The following is a 25,524-nucleotide window of genomic DNA, read 5'->3' on the forward strand; positions in this document are numbered from 1 at the left end:
GCTCCGCCCCAAGAGCATTGTGCAGCCTGCACTGACTGAGAGACTAATTACAAACTGATGAGACCACATGGTGAGAGATCACCAGAGGGCGAAGGGTTCCAATACATCAGCCGCCATGTTGTTTCGTCAGTTCAGCATCACAAAGTGATGCGTGTTAGGCACCCATTTTAAACTAAATCCAGCTTTCCCAAGGCCCCACCAACCGTAAGCAAACCGGAGATCCGCCCCTTTAACACGAGCTCCTAGGACAGAGCAGGACCGCCCCTTTAACAGGAGCTCCTAGGACAGAGCAGGACCGCCCCTTTAACAGGAGCTCCTAGGACAGAGCAGGACCGCCCCTTTAACACGAGCTCCTAGGACAGAGCAGGACCGCCCCTTTAACAGGAGCTCCTAGGACAGAGCAGGACCGCCCCTTTAACACGAGCTCCTAGGACAGAGCAGGACCACCCCTTTAACACGAGCTCCTAGGACAGAGCAGGACCGCCCCTTTAACACGAGCTCCTAGGACAGAGCAGGACCGCCCCTTTAACAGGAGCTCCTAGGACAGAGCAGGACCGCCCCTTTAACACGAGCTCCTAGGACAGAGCAGGACCGCCCCTTTAACACGAGCTCCTAGGACAGAGCAGGACCGCCCCTTTAACACGAGCTCCTAGGACAGAGCAGGACCGCCCCTTTAACACGAGCTCCTAGGACAGAGCAGGACCGCCCCTTTAACACGAGCTCCTAGGACAGAGCAGGACCGCCCCTTTAACAGGAGCTCCTAGGACAGAGCAGGACCGCCCCTTTAACACGAGCTCCTAGGACAGAGCCGGGGGGCGTGGCTCACCTTGTAGCAGGTGACCTGGTCCAGGGGCCGGGGCCCTCGGTTGCCCCCCATGTTGTGCCCCATGGGGCCCGAGTTGTGGTACTGGGGCCGCTGGTAGGGGCCGTGGCCGGGGTTGGAGTTGGTGAGCTGGATCAGGGAGAGGGAGGAGCGGCCGATGCTGGGAACCGGCTGGGGGCACACAGACAGACAGACAGACAGACAGACAGACAGACAGACAGACAGACAGACAGACAGACAGACAGACAGAGCAGGGGGGGTCAGAACATTCAGCGCAAGAAAGGGACATTCACAGCACTGTGGAACAACGTTCAGTGAGTGAGTGAGTGAGTGAGAGAGGGTACCTTCATCTGGTTCTGCCCCATCCCCTGGCCGGGGAGCGGAGGCTGGTCTGGAGCGCCCATGGGCAGCTCAAACCGGGGGCTGCAGGAGGAACAGACACAACGGCCTCAGGGTCAGGAGGAAGACATTAGAATGGATTCACCTCGACCTGCTCTGACCCTGGAGGGGGTCCCCTCGACCTGCTCTGACCCTGGATGGGGTCCCCTCTACCTGCTCTGACCCTGGAGGGGGTCCCCTCTACCTGCTCTGACCCTGGAGGGGGTCCCCTCTACCTGCTGACCCTCCCTGGCATATGGCTTCTTTTGTTGGCAGGAATTATCCATCAGCTGCATGAAGCGCAGGCCGATGTTTCTCACTAAATTGAGAGTATTTGCATCCTTTCAATGTCATATTTTCCCCAAAAGTGTTTTGCGCCGGTGAAGGGGTACTCCAGTAGAGACAGTTTAAGAACCACTGGTCTTCAAAAAACAGAATCCCAGTGCTGTACTGGGTGGTGGGGGTGAATCCCAGTGGTGTACTGGGCGGTGGGGGTGAATCCCAGTGCTGTACTGGGTGGTGGGGGTGAATCCCAGTGCTGTACTGGGCGGTGGGGGTGAATCCCAGTGCTGTACTGGGCGGTGGGGGTGAATCCCAGTGCTGTACTGGGCGGTGGGGGTGAGACTTACTGCATGAATTTACAGGCCTTCCCCTCGGGACAGAAGCCCACCAGGTAGTTGACGCAGATGACCCTGCGGGTGTGTCTGTGTCTGCAGTCGGGGCCTGCGGCGGCAGGAGGGGGGGGGGCACAGCCGTTAGTACAGGCGGGTCGGGGCCTCCTTCATGGGGGGTCGTAGGAGAGGAAGCCTACCGTGTTTGCAGAAGCCCCGGTCGTACCAGGGGCAGTCTTTGATCTTAGACTCTGGATCGATGTGCAGAAACGGACACTCCTTGTTGCTGCACTCGCCTGGGGGGGGGGGGGGGGGGGGGTCCACACAGGATCAGTTGTTAAAAAGATAACTTATCATCTTATAAAGTGTCTTTGAGCTCCCACGTTCCACCATGGTACAGAGCTCCTGATTGGTCCACTGACCGAACTTGGAGTAGAAGTAGCACTCGGGCATCTTGGTCATGTCGTACTCGTGGAGGAACTCGCACTGGTCGCCCTTCTTGCAGAGCCCGCGCAGCCAGTGCTTACAGACCACCGTCTTCTCCCCGCTGATGTGGCGGAACGGGCACATGCCCCCTGCGGACACAACCAGTCGCTCAGAGACGCCACACCACCGGGCGGTTCGGGGTTAAGTCTTTCCATGGTTGAGATTTCATTGCATAAAAACATGTAGCCTCTTATCCCAGCTGTCGGTGGCGTGTACGGGGAACGGGTTAACCTAGTGATGGTTAGTGCTTGGCACTTGGTTCTATGAACATCCTTACTGTACCGACAGAGACATATGTTCTCTGTTTGTTTCTTTCTTCTGATGAATGTACTTATTGTATATCGCTTTGGATAAAGTGTCTGCTAAATGGCTGAAATGTAAATGTCAAACATAGACACAACTAGGCGGGTTCTTGACTGAATCACGTACTGCAATAGGTCTGCCAAACTTTGATATTGACCCAGGGATTGGGCATCCGTTATACAGTCAACAGAACATTTAAAAAACGATTTCACCTATAGAAGAAAGAGGCTGTTCATTGCGTTTCTCTGAGCCTCTGAACAGTCCACTCGGACTGTCGGTCGATAAGCTAGAACTCTTACCTTTGAGACAGGCTGCCCTCATGAAGAACTCACAGACTGCCGCTCCGGACTCTACAGGAACAGGACATCATTCAACACTTTAGTTCTACTAACTCTTCACCTCAGCTCCATGGAATGTGAACATTAATATAATTAACGCATTGAGGGTTTTCCATCCCAGCAACTGTTAAGTTGATCCTCATCTGTGAGACTCTGGACATACTATTGTACCAGTTAAGGTGGCAGTAAGTTACCTGGTGCACTATTACTGCCATGATACTGATTTTACTGGTCCTACCGGTGCACTATAGCTGCCATGGTACTGGTGCAGTCACTGGTGCACTATATAACTGCCATGTTACTGGTGCTACTGGTCGGTACTCACTGTCCATCCCGGGGAACGGCAGCGGCTGCGCGCCCAGCTGCTGCTCCACGGCGATCTCCAAGTCGAACTTGATGTGGTCCACGGTGGCCAGGAGGTCCTGCATGGCGGCACCGGCACCGCGCGACGCTCGATGGGGAGGCGGTTGAGTCGCGCGCTGAGGCTAGCTTCATGGGCTAGCTAGCGAGGCTAACCACGCTAACCAGGATGCTAATGATAACACAGCACAAAAGGTGCAAGCGAGGATGAAAGATCGAGCTATCCCGATAAACGTTTGTGTTGTTTTGATTTCTGTTTTCTGGTGATGAACAGAAGTGGCTCTAGCGTCAGGCTAGCCGCTAGCTGACGGTCGGTCACAAGAGGAGCTAAAGTTTGAAGCACAACGATGGAGCGAGGATTGACCTTTGACCCGATCGACAGACAGCAATAATCGAGCTTGGAGATCGTTTTGTTTACGTTGACTTATCAAACAATGAGGTTCCTTTGCGATTGAACTGGTGTTTTGCTAAATTATTCCATTAATAAAAATGTATTAATTATAAAGATATCATGGCTGCAATCGAAGCTTTCCGGTATCCTCGTTCCATAGCAATGCCTGCTACACTTTACCGCCCACACACACACACACACACACACACACACACACACACACACACACACACACACACACACACACACACACACACACACACACACACACACACACACACACACACACACACACACACACACACACACACACACACACACACACACACACACACACACACACACACACACGCTGGAATCTTTCAAAAAGTAATTTTTAGATCCTTGAAAGTAAATAATCATTTTGCTATTTTCGAGATAACAAAATATTTATTTAAATTCATAAATGAAATCCATTGAAGAGACATGACGATTTTAATTGAGAAAATTAATCGATTTGGAAAAATCAATCTTCATTACAATATAGCCAATTGACAAATACATTGCATTTTTTACATCAACATCAGAAATAGGGTTTCCATAAAAAAAAACATTGCCATTGCCAGCAACATACATTGTGTCGTTTTTAAAAAAGAAAAGTGAATGTATTACAGGTTTGTATTGTACCAACACTCTTAAAGGAAATCCTGGGGACTTTTGAACCTGGAGCCTATTTCCAAGTCATGTTGGGTGTTGGGGACCAATGTGGACAACAATCTTTGACATTGGTCCAAACCGGATGGAATGCAATCAACTGGGCCATAGCACTCCCCTTAGGTTCGACCCGGTGGTTCGTTATTGTGCGTAACCAAGTCTCGATCACAGCGAAGCCTCGCTCTGAAAAGGTCGAGGTTCAAACAACAGTGAAGCTGACCAGACTAGTCATGATTCACAGACTTCTCCGTGATTGAGACATCGTTATCCTCAATAATGAACACACCCGATCGAGTCAGATGAGCCAACGTTGGGTTCCACTGTAGGGTTCCGTTAATGTTGTCAGACTCGTGCAATGCAGGTTATAACCAGAGCTGTAACTAGAGTTATAACCAGAGCTGTAACTAGAGTTATAACCAGAGCTGTAACTAGAGTTATAACCAGAGCTGTAACTAGAGTTATAACCAGAGCTGTAACTAGAGTTATAACCAGAGCTGTAACTAGAGTTATAACCAGAGCTGTAACTAGAGTTATAACCAGAGCTGTAACTAGGGCTAGACTTACAGAATGCGTTGCCTTAAAGGCTTACATTGCATCCATTTTCGCGAATTGCGGCTTCCAACGTTCTCGCTCAGTGCTGGACCGATGTAAAGGATTGCCTTCTGCATTAACACTCAAGACCCAACATGACAAGGAAATAGAATTTAGGTTAACATAATCCAGAAGTGTCCTTTGAGAGTGGGATTTTATAAATAAGCTTTTGTATCACAATCATTGGCCAACATTAGACTGATGAAAAATGAGAGTGCGGGATGGCTTAACATCGTCAACACAAACACATGTTGTACTAAGGCCTCATCTGGGAATGTCTTGTGGCATTTGGCGATAACTGCTGCGATAACCGTTTTCTCCTGAGATACAAGCACACGTCACAAGAGGCCCGGGGGGGGGGGGCTGTCCTCTACAGCTCAGAGAGGGGGGGGGGGGGGCTGTCCTCTATAGCTCAGAGAGGGGGGGGGGGGCTGTCCTCTATAGCTCAGAGAGGGGGGGCTGTCCTCTATAGCTCAGAGAGGGGGGGGGGGGGGCTGTCCTCTACAGCTCAGAGAGGGGGGGGGGGGGCTGTCCTCTACAGCTCAGAGAGGGGGGGGGGGGGCTGTCCTCTATAGCTCAGAGAGGGGGGGCTGTCCTCTATAGCTCAGAGAGGGGGGGGGGGGGGGGGGGCTGTCCTCTACAGCTCAGAGAGGGGGGGGGGGGCTGTCCTCTACAGCTCAGAGAGGGGGGGGGGGGGCTGTCCTCTACAGCTCAGGGAGGGGGGGGGGGGGGGGGGGGGCTGTCCTCTACAGCTCAGGGAGGGGGGGGGGCTGTCCTCTACAGCTCAGAGAGGGGGGGGGGCTGTCCTCTACAGCTCAGGGAGCCCGGGCATGGGGAACCGTCCAGCGAAGGCCTCCACCTCGCTCTTGATCTCCGCCACGCGCTGCTGGAACTTCTCCTGCTGCGCCAGCGCCTCCTTGAACTCCTTCAGAGGAGCCTTGGGGTCCAGGCTGCGCTGGATCTCCACCGTCAGCTCCAGGCCTGCAGGGGGCAGAGTCAGCCCGCCGGCAGTACAGTCAGGGCTTTAGATACGGTTAACATTCCGGCCATTCAGGCCTGTCCTGTGAACCGCAGGATCGGTGAACGAAGGCAGAGGAGTCTTCATCGGTAATGACTGAGCTTTTACATTTCACATTTAGGGCATTCAGCAAAGCAGCTCCTAGAAACATTCAGACACCGACGGCGGAGTTAACCCCACGAGGGCGACAGCCAGCTCGTCGGGAGCAGTCAGGGTGAGACACCTCGACCCTCAGCTAGGAGGAACAGGGGATCGACCTAGGAACCTTCAGGTTACAAGTCAACCCCTCTACCTCCTGAGCTAGGCCGAGCGATTAAAATGGTGGTTCTGCGTACACGCTGGTGTGCTCTGGGAGGAGAGCGGCGGACCGTACCTCTGTGGATGAACGCCGCCACCGCCCTGAAGTCGTCCTCCACCAGGCCCCTGGAGGTGAGCGCCGGGGAGCCGAAGCGCAGCCCGCTGGGACGCAGGGCGCTCTTATCGCCTGGAGCCACAAACACACGGCGTTAACACGCCGTTAACACGCCGTTAACACGCCGTTAACACTCAGACTCTCAAAGTCTCGATCACGGCGAAGTCTCGCTCTGAATAGGTCAAGTTTCAAACCACAGTGAAGCTGACCAGACTAGTAATGATTCTACGTTACCGGGACTCGGTTTGGCACAATAACGAACCGAATGAATCAGGCCAGAGGTACTCCAACCTTCTGCATAATGGATAGATAGAACGACAGTGCTGGCGTCTCCTGGGGGAGGCACAGGAACACGAGGCCTCACCTGGACAGGTGTTCTTGTTGCAGGCGATGGCACAGGCCTCCAGAACCTTCTCCGCCCGGCCTCCGTCACTGCCCTTGTTGCGGAGGTCCAGCAGGATCAGGTGGTTGTCCGAGCCGCCTGGAGCAGAAGAGACGCTCGGTGAAGCCCTCACACGCTCACATGCTCACGCCCTCACGCCCTCACACGCTCACACGCTCACGCCCTCACACGTTCACAACTAATTATCCAACCCATCGTTGGATTGCGAGGAAGTCAGGGGGGGCTCACCAGTCAGGGGGGGCTCACCAGTCAGGGGGGCTCACCAGTCAGGGGGGGCTCACCAGTCAGGGGGGCTCACCAGTCAGGGGGGCTCAGCAGTCAGGGGGGCTCAGCAGTCAGGGGGGCTCACCTGTCAGGGGGGCTCACCTGTCAGGGGGGCTCACCAGTGACCCGTCAGGGGGGCTCACCTGTGACGATGTTGTAGCCGTATTCGACCAGCGCGCTGGACATGGCCTTACAGTTGGCCAGCACCTGCTGCTGGTAGGCCCTGAACTCCGGGGTCATGGCCTGCTTCAGCGCCACCGCCACGCCTGTAGGGGGCGCAGGAAGCACCCACACACAGCCGGTCACAACAGGAAGCACCGACACACAGCGGGTCACAACAGGAAGCACCGACACACAGCGGGTCACAACAGGAAACCCCCAGCTGTGTGGGGGGGGGGGCTCACCGGCGATGGCGTGGTTGTGCGGGCCGCCCTGGAGGCCCGGGAACACGGCCTGGTTGATTGGCGCCTCCAGGTTGTACTGAACCTCCTTCCCCTTGGCGTCCACGCTCCGCACGCCTGCAGGGGCGGAGTCAAGGGAGGGGCGGAGTCAGTGAAGGGGCGGGGTTAACGACGGGGGCGGTCCCACAGGGTTAGGCTCCTCCTACCCTTCCTGAAGAAGATGACCCCGGCGCGGCAGCCCCTCAGCGTCTTGTGCGTCGTCGTGGAGACGATGTCGGCGTGCTCGAAGGGCGAGGGCACCACGCCGGCCGCCACCAGCCCGCTGATGTGCGCCATGTCGGCCATCAGGTAGGCGCCGTTCTCGTCCGCGATCGCCCTCAGGCGGGCGTAGTCAAGGTTACGGGAGTGGCAGCTGGTGCCTGGGAGGTGAACGGTCATTATGGTCTGTGGAGCGATCAGCCGGTCCTAGACACCTCGTAAGAATGAGTTTAAATATTAGAGTTTAAAAGCTTCTACAACCAAGTGTTGACTCCAGAGCGGGAGATGCAACACACTGTGAAGGTAATAATACTGCATCATACAGTGAACAAACTGATGATCCTTTATCTTTGCTTAAGGCGTGGCCTAGCGTCTGTGTCCAAGGTGACCTATGGTGACCTGCGATGATGAGCTTGGGGTGGAACAGGCGGGCGTTCTCCTGGAGGCGGTCATAGTCGACCCAGCCTGTCTCTGGGTTCACCTTCAGAGCGAGAGAACAGACAGCACAGCGGATAAGCTCACATTTTAATAACAATTGTGCACTTTTTGAGAAAAGCATGACATTTCTAACAGTTAGTACGTGCCATAAGGTGTATTTTAAGATGTGGAGGGAAGTCAGATTTTGCCTGTGACGGCCGTGAGACGCCAAATCCAAGATGGCCGACATTCCGCTGGGTATAATGTTCAAACTCTCATAATTTTGGAACCATGCGCAATGTTATAAAACATTTAAGATGTCATTTCCAACTAAAGTGGATATGCCCAATCATTTGGTGACACTTTTGAGAACACAAGTGTTTGAGGAAACATATTTAGGTCAAGGTAAGAATTTACAAATTTTGTTCGTAAATGCGAAATTTTGCCAGGTGGTGGCGCTACAGAAAATCTCTTAGGGTTACACATTTTCAATGTGGAAAATGTGACATGATTCCCATCAAAACTGTTTGAGTTATCGAGGTCACAAGGCAAGCCCACGTTATCGATGATCTGCCTTTTAGTTTGGAACCTTTAAATGAAGTTGTTACACTGGTTGAGATATATAATAGGGAAACCATTTGCTTGCTTTTTTAAGAAATAATAATAAGTTAACACCCATGGTCTACTTGAATACCAGGGGTTAATCTAAACCGGGAAAGAGGGGCGCTGCGCCTCCTTGTTTCAACCCAGCGCCTCCTTGTCGAAAATTTTAAATTACTTAAAATCTCCCGGAATGGAGAGCGAGCGAGCAAGACCGCGCACAGGAGACAGACGTGCTCCTAACCGCGTTCGCATCTGTGTAGCGAGCGCGCAGCACAACAGAGAGGGATCTAGAAACTGTGCATGAGGCAGTGTGCACGTGAGCCTCAGGCGCCTCCTGATTGGCCTGGATCGGTAAGTCAACCAATCAGTTTACAGTGTAGGCGGGCTTTTATCTCTTCTCCCGAACCAAATTTATCAGTTCAGTGAATCTGAGAGTGTCTGAGAAGAAAGAAAATATAGCGTTTGGTGACTTAGTTTACAGTGTTTTTAAAAACGAGTCAACATACTGGTCCTTCACAAGCCTTAGAATGATCCATTTCTACCTCAAATTGTGAACCCCCCCTTCCACACCTTCCCCCCCGCTCGGTCGCTTTGCTCCCTCGCCATTGATGTTTTCCCCCTTGTGAATTTTTTCTAGAAAAAGCCCTGGAATACTACATACAAATGATTGAAGAAATAAATCGAACTGTTATGCCCGTCTTGGGGTTGGAGGACACAACTTAAAATAAGACCTTTTATGATTCACCTTCAGAGCGAGAGAACAGAGTTGGAACAGGAACAGGTCTGAACAGCTGCCACTAATTGACCAGGAAGCCTATAAAACCAGTTCTGCATTGCCCTCGAACAGCCTCATTAGTGTCCCTCGACCAATGGAGGAGGCGCCTCCCCATGGCCTGGAACCGGTTTAGCTCGAGGTCATTGTGTAAGGCTGATGAACGGTAATCACGCCTGGAGCGGGAGCGCCTCAGGCACCAACGGGCGCGTCCCGCCCTGTCGGGTGTGGCCTACCTTGTAGGGCATGGACTCAAAGAAGATGGAGGTGGCGGAGATCTTCTTCTTGTCCGTCATGAAGCCGTGGGTGAGGTGGCCCCCGTCAGGGAGGTCGAGGCCCATGATGCGGCCGTGGGGCTCCACCACCGCCGTGTACACCGCAAAGTTAGCGGGGGACCCTGGGGGCACAGGGGGGGGTTTAGATGGTCTGGCGTCAGACCAACGGCTGGCGGTTAAAGACTGGGTTCCTCACACCAGACCCCCAGCGTGTCCCAGTAACCCCCCCAGCGTGTCCCAGTAACCCCCCCAGCGTGTCCCAGTAACCCCCCCAGCGTGTCACAGTAAGCCCCGCCCCCAGCGTGTCCCAGTAACCCCCCCCAGCGTGTCCCAGTAACCCCCCCAGCGTGTCCCAGTAAGCCCCGCCCCCAGCGTGTCCCAGTAACCCCCCCCAGCGTGTCCCAGTAACCCCCCCCAGCGTGTCACAGTAAGCCCCCCAGCGTGTCCCAGTAACCCCCCCAGCGTGTCACAGTAAGCCCCGCCCCCAGCGTGTCCCAGTAAGCCCCGCCCCCAGCGTGTCCCAGTAACCCCCCCCAGCGTGTCCCAGTAACCCCCCCAGCGTGTCCCAGTAACCCCCCCCAGCGTGTCACAGTAAGCCCCGCCCCCAGCGTGTCCCAGTAACCCCCCCCAGCGTGTCCCAGTAAGCCCCGCCCCCAGCGTGTCCCAGTAACCCCCCCAGCGTGTCCCAGTAACCCCCCCAGCGTGTCACAGTAACCCCCCCCAGCGTGTCCCAGTAAGCCCCGCCCCCAGCGTGTCCCAGTAAGCCCCGCCCCCAGCGTGTCCCAGTAAGCCCCGCCCCCAGAGGGCGCTCCGCTCACCAGAGTACGGCTGCACGTTGACGCCCCAGCGCGCCGCGTCCAGGCCGTACGCCTCCAGGGCGCGCCGCTGGCACAGCAGCTCCAGCTGGTCCACGTGCTCCGTCCCGCCGTAGTACCTGGGAGGAAGAGGACGGGGTCACAAGAGGAAGAGGACGGGGTCACAAGAGGAAGAGGACGGGGTCACAAGAGGAAGAGGAAGAGGACGGGGTCACAAGAGGAAGAGGATGGGGGTCACAAGAGGAAGAGGACGGGGTCACAAGAGGAAGAGGAAGAGGACGGGGTCACAAGAGGAAGAGGACGGGGTCACAAGAGGAAGAGGAGGAGGGACGGGGGTCACAAGAGGAAGAGGACGGGGTCACAAGAGGAAGAGGAAGAGGACGGGGTCACAAGAGGAAGAGGAGGAGGGACGGGGGTCACAAGAGGAAGAGGAGGAGGGACCGGGGTCACAAGAGGAAGAGGACGGACGGGGTCACAAGAGGAAGAGGAGGACCGGGGACACAAGAGGAGGAGGAGGAGGACGGGGGTCACAAGAGGAGGAGGAGCAGGAGGGACGGGGGTCACAAGAGGAAGAGGAGGAGGGACCGGGGTCACAAGAGGAGGAGGAGGAGGAGGGGCCGGGGTCACAAGAGGAAGAGGAGGAGCAGGAGGGACGGACGGGGGTCACGGGGAGACACGACGTGGGACTGCCTCAGGGTGGGGGACATGTTGCGGCTCTATGTGGCCCTCGTCTGGTCGTTCTTCGATACTAAACCGTTCTCAGAGATCAAGCTGTGCTTTGAGGGGGTTTTGTTCAATCAGTCGTTAGGTATTGATGTTTCCTCTCCTCTCTCAGCTTCTGGCTTCTTGCAACATGAAGTCTGGAGAGGAGACGCTGGTGAGGTGTAGTTAGTGTATGAGGCCTCATGCTGTGAGTACCTCTGGTGTAGTTAGTGTATGAGGCCTCAAGCTGTGAGTACCTCTGGTGTAGTTAGTGTATGAGGCCTCAAGCTGTGAGTACCTCTGGTGTAGTTAGTGTATGAGGCCTCAAGCTGTGAGTACCTCTGGTGTAGTTAGTGTATGAGGCCTCAAGCTGTGAGTACCTCTGGTGTAGTTAGTGTATGAGGCCTCAAGCTGTGAGTACCTCTGCTGAGGTGTTGTTACTGTAGGTCACTGTGTGCGTACCTCTGGTGAGGTGTTGTTACTGTAGGTCACTGTGTGCGTACCTCTGCTGAGGTGTTGTTACTGTAGGTCACTGTGTGCGTACCTCTGCTGAGGTGTTGTTACTGTAGGTCCCTGTGTGCGTACCTCTGCTGAGGTGTTGTTACTGTAGGTCACTGTGTGCGTACCTCTGGTGAGGTGTTGTTACTGTAGGTCACTGTGTGCGTACCTCTGCTGAGGTGTTGTTACTGTAGGTCACTGTGTGCGTACCTCTGCTGAGGTGTTGTTACTGTAGGTCACTGTGTGCGTACCTCTGGTGAGGTGTTGTTACTGTAGGTCACTGTGTGCGTACCTCTGGTGAGGTGTTGTTACTGTAGGTCACTGTGTGCGTACCTCTGTCCCGGGTATCCCTCAGAGTACTTGTTGTTCATGCAGGAGCCCAGCGCCTCCAGAACCGCTCGGCTGGCGAAGTTCTCCGAAGCGATCAGCTCCAGACCGAACGTCTGCCGGTGCTTCTCCTGCTTGATGATGGAGAACACCTGACACACACACACACACACACACACACACACACACACACACACACACACACACACACACACACACACACACACACACACACACACACACACACACACACACACACACACACACACACACACACATTAATAAATCCAATAGGTATGTCCCATTCTACCTAAAGCCCTTCCAGGTCAGTTCCGGTAGTTCAGATGAGTTTCCTGTGGCCGGCGACTCCTCCCAGCGCTGGTGTTTACAGTCCAATGTTCTCCGGTTGTTTTCATTACATCTAATAGTCGGGTCTCAGCAGCTGATGATGAAACCGTTTAAACTACAGTCCTTGTGAAGCATTTAACCCCAACTCAAGTTTACTATATTCTTAAAGCCGGCCTAACAGTCTAAACAAACTAAAGTCTTACACTTCAATCTTTTCTAAGAAATGCACCCGAAGGGATTACATAGGGTCACTGTTAGATCTGAAAACATAACTACTAAAGCATTCTTCATGACCAAAACACAGATTAAACATATCTTTATTTAATAATCACATTGAAAACAAGGTCTCAACGGAATTTGCATAACTTTGCAAAAGGGCGTGCACATCAAAATGCATCATGGGATTCTTTTGTTGAGGAAACTGCCTGGCTGTGAGGACGCAAGAGAGTTTGAGTTCTGTTTAATCCAAAAATCAACGTAATCTATCGAAAACTTTGTCTGATGTGTGTTACGAACTCTGGCTGTTTCAAACACATCAATGTCTTTCCATGAAGACAAAACATTTCAGGTTCATTTCTAAACAATGACCTGAAACGATTCTACCAACATATTCAACGAACACCTCAGCGTTCCCACCAGGGTGACTGTGACATAGGTGCATTCTCACCTCAGCGTTCCCACCAGGGTGACTGTGACATAGGTGCATTCTCACCTCAGAGTCGTTGGTGGCCAGAGGCTCCAGCATCATGGCGTTGTGGGAGTCCCACGTCTCTCTGCTGATTGTCTGGCCGTTTGTAGACATGGTGATGAATCTGATGAATGAATCCAAGGGTGAATTCAGGTTTGAGATGAAACCACAATAAAACAATCGAATATATAGTCAAAGGTAAAATGCCCTAAATCCATAAAAACAACAACAAAGGATAACTGCAGTCCACCCAGTATAGTGTGGGTCCTGTTTGTTAAACTTTAAACCACAATGTCGATTCTTCTGATAAGACATGCCTATTCAAGCCAGCGGCTGCAAATATATATCTTTTGAAGTGTATCGCAGTTTACAACAGCAGGTATAAAACCAATGTGTTATGTGATCATCGTGGAAACGAGGCGGGATCGAAGTAGGTCAACAACTGTGGTCCAGGGTATACTGCAGCTGTCGGCTGCGTTCACTGCTGGACTAAGATTGCATTCAGCCAACGCATGACTTATATTATCTGGTTCGGTAGATGATAAACTGCTGATCGCAAAAACATTACTGTGCACGACACCACAGCAAGTAAGTCGACCACAGGTTTGGACTTTCTAAAACCGATAGGCGAATTTTAACCTCACAGTGAACTCGTTAAAGCTCGTGTCTTTACTGTAATCACGGGCATAACGGAATGCAATCAAATCTTTACGCAAAAAATTAGCAAAAAAGCGCATTAAAACGATATAGTAAGAATGAGTACAACGTTCACAAAAAGATAACGGTATCGTTACTACTGTATATTGGTGTATTGTCAAGTATAATTCATATCGATGCAAAAGTACCATAGAAATACATACAAAATGTGTAACTCACGGGTTTAATTCACTGGCCGCTGCTGTCACACTACAAACCTGCAAGAACGTGTTTCCTCTGTGGTGTGGTCGAAGTCCGCCAAACTTCCACCCAACCAACCAACCTCCACCCAACCTCCACCAATCAACCTGCAGGAGGCGGGACTCGGGGTCCTCGTGTGTGTGACGCGGTCCCCTCGGGTCACCCACACGGGTTAAGGTCTACTATGTTGATATTATTAGGAATTATAGCTACCTATATTTGCCCGTTGTACTTTTGGTTAAGGGTGAATGTCCGCATGTCAGGTGAAAGAACGCAGAACCTCGATAGCGTACAAAACAGAGCGTTCTGAATTGTGGGTTTTCAAATGTTGGACAAAGAGCGAACAAAGCTGATTGTCCAGATCAAAGATATTTGTCAATGACCAACATTGACAAACGGCTTAAACCTGTTGTGTGTCCTCACGGCAGAGGCTGTGGTCGTCATGTATTCATCACCAGTCGTCATGTATTCATCACCAGTCATGTATTCATCATCCTGGACTACTGTTTCTCCTTTTACCTCACTACAACACAACCTATAAATGTTACCAGGGCTTAAGATAATATGAAGCTTTTTGCATAATGATGTGTGTATTAATACACAACCAATGTAAATTGTATGTTTTTTTCAGATGAAATCTTGAACCAGCATTGTTGTAGATTCAAATGGCTACAGTATTAACATGAGGAGTCCATGCTGAAGGGTACCCAAGAAAAAGGACAAGAGAACAGACAATATTCATATTTTTACAGTTTATATATTCATCTGAAATATTCATTTAGTTGAGTTATATACAATGCAAAATCCAAATGAAAAAATAAACCAAAGTTCACTGAGAAACCTGGCTTGCAGCATGGTGAGGGGATCAGTGTGTTACCACCACGGTGGGCATGGTGTCCTTCCCAGGCTTGGGGGTTCGTTCCCAGGCTTGGGGGTTCGTTCCCAGGCTTGGGGGGTCGTTCCCAGGCTTGGGGGTTCGTTCCCAGGCTTGGGGGTTCGTTCCCAGGCTTGGGGGTTCGTTCCCAGGCTTGGGGGTTCGTTCCTAGGATAGGGGGTTCGTTCCCAGGCTTGGGGGGTCGTTCCCAGGCTTGGGGGTTCGTTCCTAGGATAGGGGGTTCGTTCCTAGGCTTGGGGGGTCGTTCCTAGGATAGGGGGTTCGTTCCCAGGCTTGGGGGGTCGTTCCCAGGCTTGGGGGTTCGTTCCCAGGATAGGGGTAAGGTGTCTCCAATCCCGGCCGTTCTTCTTGGGAGGAGCAACGAAGCAAATATTCCATTCCAAAAAAATATATCAAAGCCCCTTTGATTCAACGGGCCTCTGAATGTTCTTATGTTACAGTAAAATGCTTTGGAGGTTCTCTTCAGAGGAGGTACCAGTCCATCGTGCGGTGGTCAGGACACTGGGGTCCTTCAGAGAGGGGGGGTCTCTCTGTGGGCTGCTGCCTGGACACACACACACACACACACACACACACACACACACACACACACACACACACACACACACACACACACACACACACACACACACACACACACACACACACACACACACACACACACACACACACACACAGTAAGTTGAATACCAACATCTATCTCAATATGCCCGCCATGAGCTGAGAGCTGATGTGATTGGTCCACGGAGCAGCAGAAGGTACCGTGGATCACTTGGCGGCCTTCCCAGCCGCCGCCCTCTTCTTCTCCTCCTCCTTCTTCTTGGCGGCGTCCTCCCGCTGCTTCCTGACGATGGCGAGCCGGGCCAGGTCCGCCTTGGCCTGGTCCGTCTTCCCCGCCAGGTGCATCTTCATGTAGCGCTCCTTGGCCTTCTGCTTCTCCAGCTCCTCCCTGACGGAGGACATGAGAGGAGGCGTGTTGGTCCCCGTCCAGAGAGACGGACCGGACCGCCCGGACCGGACCGCCCGGACCGGACCGCCCGGACCGGACCGCCCGGACCGCACGGACCGGACCGCCCGGACCGGACCGCCCGGACCGGACCGCCCGGACCGGACCGCACGGACCGGACCACCCGGACCGGACCGCACGGACCGGACCACCCGAACCGCCTAGACCGAACCGCCTGGACCGGACCACCCAGACCGGACCGGACCGGACCGCCCGGACTGGACCGCCCAGACCGGAACACCAAGACCGGACTGGACCAGACCGGACCGGACCGCCCAGACCTGACTGCCCAGACCGGACCGCCCAGACCGGACTGCCCAAACCGGACTGGACCGCCCAGACCGGAACGCCAAGTCCGGACCGCCCGGACCGGACTGGACCGCCCGGACCGGACCGCCCGGACTGGCCCGACCGGACCGGACCGCCCGGACCGGACCGCCCGGACCGGAACGCCAAGTCCGGACCGCCCGGACCGGACCGGACCGCCCGGACCGGACCGCCCGGACTGGCCCGACCGGACCGGACCGCCCACACCGGACCGCCCGGACTGCCCGGAACGGACCGCCCAGCCACCGCACGTTAGAGAGAACCAGAGGCTTCTAAAGACGGTTTAAATATGGATTCCTTTTGCCCATTTCCTTTAGTGAGCGGCGTCTGACCACTAGAGACAACATTTATGACCTAACAACCAGTACAAGAAAAACAAGGAATAAGTACCACAGATTAGATAAGACGTGTGTGTGTGTGTGTGTGTGTGTGTGTGTGTGTGTGTGTGTGTGTGTGTGTGTGTGTGTGTGTGTGTGTGTGTGTGTGTGTGTGTGTGTGTGTGTGTGTGTGTGTGTTACCTCTCTCTCCTGGATAGGGTCTTGGGCTCGTCCATCTCTATCTGCGTCACCTTCTTGGACTTCTGGACGATCCTGTTGGGGTTCTCGATCTCGATCATCCCCTCCACGCCGCCTCTCTTCTTCTGCAAACAGAGCATGTGTTCATCAGAGGGGCTGATGGGATACGCCGGGGGTCAGCGCGGGTCCAGACCTCGACGCGTCACCACGAGCACCGGCCTGAAGAACAGGGAGGAAGAGCGGGGGTACCTGGGAGCCTTCGTCATCGTCGCTGTCCTCGGACCCGGAGCCCGGGAGCTGCTCCTCCACGCCGTCGGGCTGGGCGCACGCCCCCCCGCTCTCCGTCTCCGTCTGTGAGGGTTAGGGAGGAACCAGACGGTCACATGACCCGGAGACGGTCAGTCACATGACCCGGAGACGGTCAGTCACATGACCCGGAGACGGTCAGTCACATGACCCAGAGAGACGGTCAGTCACCTGACCCACACACAGAGACGGCGTTAACCAGCCGGTCACATGACCCACACACAGACCTCCTACCTCCCCTCCTCTCCTCCTACCTCCCCTCCTCTCCTCCTACCTCCCCTCCCCTCCTCCCCTCCCCTCCTCTCCTCCTACCTCCCCACCTCTCCTCCTACCTCCCCTCCTCTCCTCCTACCTCCCCTCCTCTCCTCCTACCTCCCCTCCTCCTACCTCCCCTCCTCTCCTCCTACCTCCCCTCCTCTCCTCCTACCTCCCCACCTCTCCTCCTACCTCCCCTCCTCTCCTCCTACCTCCCCTCCTCTCCTCTCCTCCTACCTCCCCACCTCTCCTCCTCCCCTCCCCACCTCTCCTCCTACCTCCCCTCCTCTCCTCTCCTCCTACCTCCCCTCCTCTCCTCCTACCTCCCCACCTCTCCTCCTACCTCCCCTCCTCTCCTCCTACCTCCCCTCTCCTCCTACCTCCCCTCCTCTCCTTCTACCTCCCCTCCTCTCCTCTCCTCCTACCTCCCCTCCTCTCCTCCTACCTCCCCTCCCCTCCTACCTCCCCTCCCCTCCCCTCCTCTCCTCCTACCTCCTCCTACCTCCTCCTACCTCCCCTCCTCTCCTCCTACCTCCCCTCCTCTCCTCCTACCTCCCCTCCCCTCCTCCTACCTCCCCTCCCCTCCTCTCCCCCTACCTCCTCCTACCTCCCCTCCTCTCCTCCTACCTCCCCTCCTCTCCCCCTACCTCCTCCTACCTCCTCTCCTCTCCCCCTACCTCCTCCTACCTCCCCTCCTCTCCTCCTACCTCCCCTCCTCTCCCCCTACCTCCTCCTACCTCCTCTCCTCTCCTCCTACCTCCCCTCCTCTCCTCCTACCTCCCCTCCTCTCCCCCTGCCTCCTCCTACCTCCCCTCCTCCTACCTCCTTTCCTCTCCTCCTTCCTGCCCTCCCCTCCTCTCTTCCCCTCCTACCTCCTACCTCCTTCCTCTCCTCCTACCTCCTCTCCTCTCCTCCTACCTCTTCTCCTCTCCTCCCCTCCTCTCCTCCTACCACTCCCTCTTCCCCTCCCCTCCTCTCCTCTCCTACCTCCTTCCTCTCCTTCTCCTCTTTCATCTGGGCGTCGATCTCCTCAGGGCTGGTGTATGTCCGCATGCGTCCCTTATGGCCGCCCTTCTTAGCCCCTTAGTCGGGGGAAAAATGGATATAAATACTTATTATTTACAAATACATATTATACAAAAATACAAATTATATATAAGTACATATTATATATAAATACACACTAATATATGATCTATAACCACAGACATCCGTCATATCACCATGGAGACCTGGCACGTGACAATATATGTGCTCACAAACCCACATTATGGTGAACTAAACTGTTACTGGTACTGTTACTTTTAGTTATATTACTGTTAGTGTTAGTGCTGTTACTACTGTAGTGTTACTACTGTAACTGCTACTACTATTACTACTGTTAAAACTGATACTACTGTAACTGTTACGACTGATACTGTTAAAACTGTTACTGCTAAATACTGTTACTAATTATTACACATGAAGCCACGTGAAGCCTGACAGACCGCCAGCATGACAGACTCTGGGTCTCACGTTAGCATCATAAAACCTTCTTCTCTTAACCAGAAGATCAGATCCACGGTGGATTGTATTTTATAGGGTCAGTCTTACCTCCTTTCGGCATCCTGCTCAGTAACGTCTGAACCTGTTTGAGTGAATATGAAGAGAAAGCTGTAATGTGAAGAGTCAGCCCGACTGACAGCTGCTAAAAACACTGAGGTCTGCTCACGTACGGTCTGGGTGGGCCAATGATACGCCTTGTAGAAATGTTTGATGTACTGAACACGGGGTGACTTTCATAAGGACAAATTTACTCTTTTTAAATCAATGAAAGCATGTATTTCAATGAAATGATTGGAAATATCACACATTTTTTGAATTCCAAATTCCAGAGCGACAGACTTTGTTATTTCTCAACAGGCAGTTGTATCGACTACTAACCTGATGCAACACGCAAAGCACACGAGAAAGAAAACAGTTTTGATCTGATAACATAATAACGATATTTATACAGTCATAGTGACACAGTGTGAAATAACTTATATTAAGGTGATTATCTATGATTTCTATGACACAATTTACATCAATGCATGTTGCTTATAAAGATGATGCACATTTCAAGCGACCATGCCTGATAGATTTGGAGGAGATTATGGAACAGATAGGGGCACCGGTTATTTGGCTTGGTGACTTTAATGCACATAACCCTTTGTGGGGAAGCAGGATGAAAGATACGAATGGGAGCACAATGGAGGATTTTATGGACAAATATGGTTTAGTATGTATGAATGATGGCAGGCCAACTAGGTTTGAAATTAAGACGGGGGCAGTTTCATGCATAGATTTAGCATTAGCATCCAGTGAATACGCAAGGGTAGGAGAATGAGACAATATGGACAGGTACTCAATGGGTAGTGATCATTTTCCAATACTTTCGAGGTTTGGGAAAACATCAAACACATAACAGAGAAAATCCAAGAGTCATTAAATAAAATAATGTAATGGGGAAGCAGGTGGGGATTTAAGATTTCAACGGAAAAAACTAAATATGTTGTATTTGGCAATAAGCAAACTGAGTGAAAAAATAAAAATAAAAAATAAAAATAAAAATAAAATAAAAACTTGCATGGGACATTTTTTTTTATTAAAAACCATGTAGACAGTATCGTGAGCAAGTGTGGTAAAGTTATAAATGTCATGCGGTCCATATCGGGAAGTTTGTGGGGTGCTGGCCAGGATACACAGATGATGAGTTACAGGGCAATGGTCAGATCGAGGATGGATTATGGGTGTTTGTGTTACGGGACGGCAGCAAAAACAATTCTCAAGAGATTAAGTAGTGCAGGCAAAGGCCCTGAGAGTCGTCTGTGGGGCCTTCCCTTCCACCCCAATCGCAGCCTTACTTGTGGAAATGGGGGAGACCCCATTGGGTATCAGAAGGTCTAAGCTGGCAATGCAGTATATCTGTAAATTAAGGGGACATCAAGGGGAGAATGTGGGCGAGCTGGCTTTGGAAGGTGCATGGGAGTGGGGAGGAGCAAGAGCGAAAGTGAATGTTTCATTTTTAAAGTCAATAAGGAAATGGGAAGGATGGAGTTTGGGGAGGAGGGAGGAGGGGGTGGCCCCTGCAGGGCACTGGCCAACTATACCACCATGGATTCTACCAGTGCCAGAGATAGATATAAGTTTGTTAGCTCATGAGAGAACTGCAACATTGGGGGCATTGTAAATGAAAGGCTAAATAACAAATGGGGACAGTACATACAAATATACACTGATGGGGCTCAAGACCCAAGGACTGGGAAGTCTGGGTTTGCTTTTTGCATATGGATGTTGTCAAATATAGGCGACTGTCTGAGGGGGTTTCAGTTTACACCACAGAGCTGCTTGCAATAATCTGGGCTATGCAGTGGGTGGAGGTGGAGGGTGGAGGAGGTCAGGCCAGGGCCAGTTGTGATATGCTCTGACTCTGCTTCAGTGCTGATGACATTGAGCCAGGTCGGACCTCATGGTGGAGCTTCTTACCCTGATGTACAGGATTGAGCAGGCGGGAGAGTCAGTGGGGTTCATGTGGGGATAGAGGGGAATGAGCTAGCTGATGGGGCAGCAAAAAGGGCTTCAAGAAGGGAAGATGTGGATGTAAAAGTGAGGCTGGGGTTAACTGAGTGTAGGTCAATCATCATAAAGAACCTCATGGCTGTGTGGCAGGAGGAGTGGGATAAGGAGGGGGAGGCATTACCACAGCTTGCAGCATAGAGTCACAAAGAGCCAGTGTCTTTTGGGAAAGGAAGGGAGGCATACAGTCATGATGACCAGACTGAGGCTGGGGCATTGCGGACTCGCATGGGACTTACAAAAACTTGGGAAACATGAAAATGGACTATGCGGAGTGTGTAAAAAAACACCAAACAGTAAAACATATCCTGATGGAATGTACTGGACTCACTCGACAGAGGGAACTTCTGTATGCGGCAGTGGAAAGCCTGGGCACAACACTGGTTACACTAAAGAGCCTTCTAAATCCCATTGAGAATCAGCCTGGGACTATAAAAACGGTCCTGGATTTCATAACGGCCACTGGATTATTCCTATGGAAATAGGAATAATCTATTTGAAATATATATATATATTTATTTATTTTCTTTGTTCGTCTGTGTGGTTATTTATTTTTTGTCCTGTGGGTGGCAGCAATGTGCCGCAAAGGCATACAGACTACCGGAAATTAAAAGAAGAAGAAGAACAAGCGACTATGCCCAGGAAGGACCCCGAGTGACGTTTTATTGCAGGGCCGCCGCAGTTCTACAAAAGGGACGAGAAGACGCCAACATTTCTTGAAATATTCCTTTTAACCTTTTAGAGCCATGCCCAAAGTAAAGAGAAGCAGGAAGCCGCCGCCGGACGGCTGGGAGCTCATCGAGCCGACCTTGGACGAGTTGGACCAGAAGATGAGAGAAGGTAAGAACGGCTCGTTGTTCATCACGAGAGGTGGCGGACCGCGGTGAGGCCTTCAGCATCACGGAGTTAATGTTGATCAGAGATTCACTCCGAGACACACTGGTCACCTCATGCCTACTAGAGATCCCACTCGGTCCTCGTCTGTCCCCAACACATTTACAAGTCGTTCATCTTTATTTGAACTGTTCCATTGTGCTGTAGCGGCTGCTGCTCTCATGACTACAGCCGTAAACACGATCATTTAAAAAACGTTTACATGGAAGAAGTCCACTACATTTGCACAGAAGTCCCTTTGGACGGTGCGGTGGCAGATCGGGGGGTCAGTGTTTTTGTTTTGTGCCGCAGCTGAGACGGAGCCGCACGAGGGCAAGCGGAAGGTGGAGTCGCTGTGGCCGATCTTCCGGCTGCATCACCAGCGGAGCAGATACATCTTCGACCTCTTCTACAAGCGGAAGGCCATCAGCCGGGGTGAGGCTCATTAACGCAACCTTCCAAACACACACACCAAGATGAAGTACCAGGCAATTGTTTAGTTATTCTTTATCCCGACTTTTAATTGCATCGTTATGTAGAAACGCGCCTTTCCCCTGTTCCTCTAGAGCTGTATGAGTACTGCATAAAGGAGGGCTATGCAGACAAGAATCTGATCGCCAAGTGGAAGAAACAGGGCTACGAGAACCTGTGCTGCCTGCGTTGCATCCAGACCAGAGACACAAACTTTGGAACCAACTGCATCTGTAGAGTCCCCAAGAGCAAGCTGGAAGTGGTAAGTCTTATGGTCGCTCTTGTCAGAATAGGCTTATCTACTGCAGGAAGTGCTATCACGATCAGAAAAATGTTTTCTGTGAAAAGTTAAGAGCGTTTAGGAGCGATTGTAGAGGGAATCTAAAGGTACTGTCTGTCTGACCCCCTGACGGTCTGTCTGACCCCCTGACGGTCTGTCTGACCCCCTGACGGTCTGTCTGACCCCCTGACGGTGTCTGTCTAACCCCCTGACGGTCTGTCTGACCCCCTGGCGGTGTCTGTCTGACCCCCTGACGTAGGGCTGGGCGATAAACCGATTTTATCGATTAATTCGAGTGTGTAGCTCACGTCGACTTGTTCAAATGAAAATCGGTTTTCTCTTCAACATCCGCAAACACTTCCCTCGCAGCTCCCGTAGTTTGGAATGGGCTCAGCCCTCCCCCCGCACAGAGCGCGCATTTACCAAAGTGATACACAAACATGGCAGCGAGTTTGACAAGTTGTTATTCATACATGTATAATCTATTTTGAGGTAAACATAATTCATTTGAATTATATCTGTGTGGTTTAATAATTCGTCGATCTGTTGGTAATTCGTCGATTTTTTTGGTAATGCCTCGGGGCTCCAGTAGGGGGATCGCGCTCCTCTTCCTCATTCAATACAGACGAGTGAAGGAAAGAGCTGCGTGCGTGTTTTTCCTCATTCTTCTCCCGTTACTATTCCCTTTCTTAAGGTAATTATTACCGTTTGCAAAACACTGTATATTTATCACCAGTGTTGAAAGTTTGAATGTTATGTTGGCACTTTATCAGAAGTCCTCTTATCATTAGAAATATTTTATGTTTACAGAAATATTTTATTTTATATTTTACATTTTATGTTATGTTACAGGTTACACTGTTTACAATGGCAGGGCCTGCCATAATGCTTTTTTATGTAAATCGATTTAAATCGGAAATCGGATTTTTTATGAAAAAATCGGGGATTATTATTTTAGGCCATATCGCCCAGCCCTACCCTGACGGTCTGTCTGACCCCCTGGCGGTCTGTCTGACCCCCTGGCGGTCTGTCTGACCCCCTGGCGGTCTGTCTGACCCCCTGGCGGTCTGTCTGACCCCCTGGCGGTCTGTCTGACCCCCTGACGGTCTGTCTAACCCCCTGACGGTCTGTCTCCCCAGGGGAGGATCATCGAGTGCACTCACTGCGGCTGCAGAGGCTGCTCCGGTTGAGCCCGCCACCTTCTGGTTCCTCCTTTTTGTTTTTTCATCGATGGGACATCAGGGCTCGCCCCGCCCCCTCCTGTGTGCTCTTACAACGCTGGAGCGAGCTGGAATTGGTGGAAAGTGGCCTGGTGCAGAAACCCCCTAGACCCCCCCCCCCCCCCGCCATTAACCCCAACCATCCCATAATGACCTCCAGTTAGACTGATTCAGACACGAGGCTGAGCCCATGAATCTGAAGCCCATCGCTGACAGGGTGGAACCCGGTTGGCGTTCCGGTAGAAACCCGGACGCCACCGTCTTACATCGTGCCGTGCGTGTTGATTCAGAGTCGGGTGAACGCGGGGATCTCTGAGTTGCTGCTTCTGTTTCTTCTGACGGCGGCAGCAGCTTTCAAAATTAAAACAGTCGATGGGGGATTCTGTCCAGATGGATTAAGTTGCTTTTGGACCAGACTCGTCATTCCAGTCAGGAAACACTGTGACGTCATCAGGGCATTTTATTATGTTTCATTTGAGGGGGGGGTGGGGGGTTAGTTTGTTTTGTGGTTGCCTGTTTCTTTTTTCGTTATCCTTGTAACAATTTTAAATAAAAAAAATGCTTACTTTCCAGTTTTGACACTGTTGGGTGTGTATGTGTTACCAGTGCTCATTTTGTATTGAGTAGTTGCCTTTGGCAATGGTAGATTAAATATTTCATATTCATTTCTGGATCCGTTTACAATCTTTACCAATCACAAGAGTTCCGTTTCATATCCACACTGAATTTAATATCTAGATAAAAACAAACTTTGCTGGAATGAGCAAACGGGCTCCTAAGCGTTGGGTCCTGAGAACGGGCGATAAAGTATTCGGTTCGCGGTGAGGATGTGTTGACTATCAAAGGTGCTACACGATTACCTGCATCTCCCCTGATGCTGTCAGTTTGAGGGACATTGATCACTGAAGGAGACCAGAGACGGATACAGCAGAGCAGGTGATCTTTAATAGGATCTGAAGTTGGTCTTGGCATCAATGAGATCCATCAGCTGCCGACTGAACAGATATGCTAATTTAACAGGTGCTGACAGGACATCAACAAACCATGGCTATAAATAATTTAATGTGACAAACGAATATCAATACTACTAGACTGCGTCCATAAATATACAGAATGTCTTCAAGAAAACAATATTGGTCGAAACCAAAGTGGGCCTTCATCTAAATGAAAAAAGGTTTTACAGGTGTAATACAAAAAAAAAGTAAATTAAATGCTGACTAATGTGTCAACATTGAGCACAAAGTGGTATGGCTTATTCAGATTACATTCTACATATTAGGGTTAGAGACGACCCAGGTGACAACAGTGGACTTTGGAACATCCCCCCCCCACGTAAAAAACGAAATAGGAAAGCATGAAGGCCCAATCCAACGGCGTTCAGATGGCGTTCTGTAGGTGTCCGCATAAAGCAGGTGGGGGCGGGACAAAGCTTCTCTCAAAGCTTTTCTTCAACAGAGGAATGTAATTGGACAAAATACTTGTCCGTTAACGTAAGTGCAGGCATGTTTCATTACTGCGTAACACAGCGGTAAGACAGACGTAAGCCCATGTGTTGTGTTCTGTATCGTGGTGGTAGGGTGATTCAACAATAAGAACCCAGTGAGGTCCTTAGAGCCATCTTTAGTCTGTGAGCCCTTTAAGATATACAGTGCGGCAAAAATAAAGTTAAAGCTTGAGTTAAGGTGCATTCCAACAATGTGGATGAAA

General features: G+C 51.7%; 4 protein-coding genes and 1 long non-coding RNA gene across 5 annotated transcripts; 1 reads left to right on the forward strand and 4 right to left on the reverse strand.

Moving 5' to 3' along the window:
* Positions 1–769: 769 nt before the first annotated feature.
* On the reverse strand, positions 770–3,775 carry cpsf4 (cleavage and polyadenylation specific factor 4). The gene is made up of 7 exons (XM_060069037.1): positions 3,265–3,775; positions 2,901–2,951; positions 2,235–2,387; positions 2,013–2,108; positions 1,831–1,924; positions 1,168–1,246; positions 770–994 (listed from the first exon to the last, which is right to left on the reverse strand). The coding sequence occupies exons 1-7, from the start codon at positions 3,365–3,367 to the stop codon at positions 785–787; spliced, it is 786 nt and encodes a 261-aa protein (XP_059925020.1). The 5' UTR covers positions 3,368–3,775; the 3' UTR covers positions 770–784.
* Positions 3,776–4,145: 370 nt separating this feature from the next.
* Positions 4,146–5,388, reverse strand: LOC132470718 (uncharacterized). Its single transcript, XR_009528694.1, has 2 exons — positions 4,944–5,388; positions 4,146–4,907 (listed from the first exon to the last, which is right to left on the reverse strand). It is a non-coding gene; the product is annotated as an uncharacterized LOC132470718 (long non-coding RNA).
* A 348-nt stretch (positions 5,389–5,736) lies between these two features.
* shmt1 (serine hydroxymethyltransferase 1 (soluble)) lies at positions 5,737–14,054 on the reverse strand. The gene is made up of 12 exons (XM_060068629.1): positions 14,036–14,054; positions 13,200–13,299; positions 12,146–12,291; positions 10,616–10,731; positions 9,759–9,919; positions 8,130–8,211; positions 7,679–7,891; positions 7,476–7,589; positions 7,215–7,337; positions 6,769–6,885; positions 6,366–6,476; positions 5,737–5,955 (listed from the first exon to the last, which is right to left on the reverse strand). The coding sequence occupies exons 2-12, from the start codon at positions 13,287–13,289 to the stop codon at positions 5,783–5,785; spliced, it is 1,446 nt and encodes a 481-aa protein (XP_059924612.1). The 5' UTR covers positions 13,290–13,299; positions 14,036–14,054; the 3' UTR covers positions 5,737–5,782.
* A 750-nt stretch (positions 14,055–14,804) lies between these two features.
* On the reverse strand, positions 14,805–19,118 carry pdap1b (pdgfa associated protein 1b). Its single transcript, XM_060069226.1, has 5 exons — positions 18,970–19,118; positions 18,364–18,458; positions 17,065–17,166; positions 16,819–16,940; positions 14,805–15,916 (listed from the first exon to the last, which is right to left on the reverse strand). The coding sequence occupies exons 1-5, from the start codon at positions 18,980–18,982 to the stop codon at positions 15,736–15,738; spliced, it is 513 nt and encodes a 170-aa protein (XP_059925209.1). The 5' UTR covers positions 18,983–19,118; the 3' UTR covers positions 14,805–15,735.
* Positions 19,119–21,605: 2,487 nt separating this feature from the next.
* bud31 (BUD31 homolog) lies at positions 21,606–24,396 on the forward strand. Its single transcript, XM_060069296.1, has 4 exons — positions 21,606–21,813; positions 22,159–22,281; positions 22,413–22,579; positions 23,737–24,396. Exons 1-4 carry the CDS (start codon positions 21,720–21,722, stop codon positions 23,785–23,787), a joined length of 435 nt encoding a protein of 144 aa, XP_059925279.1. The 5' UTR covers positions 21,606–21,719; the 3' UTR covers positions 23,788–24,396.
* The last annotated feature ends 1,128 nt before the right edge of the window (positions 24,397–25,524 follow it).

This window comes from Gadus macrocephalus, chromosome 2 (genome assembly GCF_031168955.1).
Source record: "Gadus macrocephalus chromosome 2, ASM3116895v1".
Classification (NCBI taxonomy): Eukaryota; Metazoa; Chordata; class Actinopteri; order Gadiformes; family Gadidae; genus Gadus; species Gadus macrocephalus.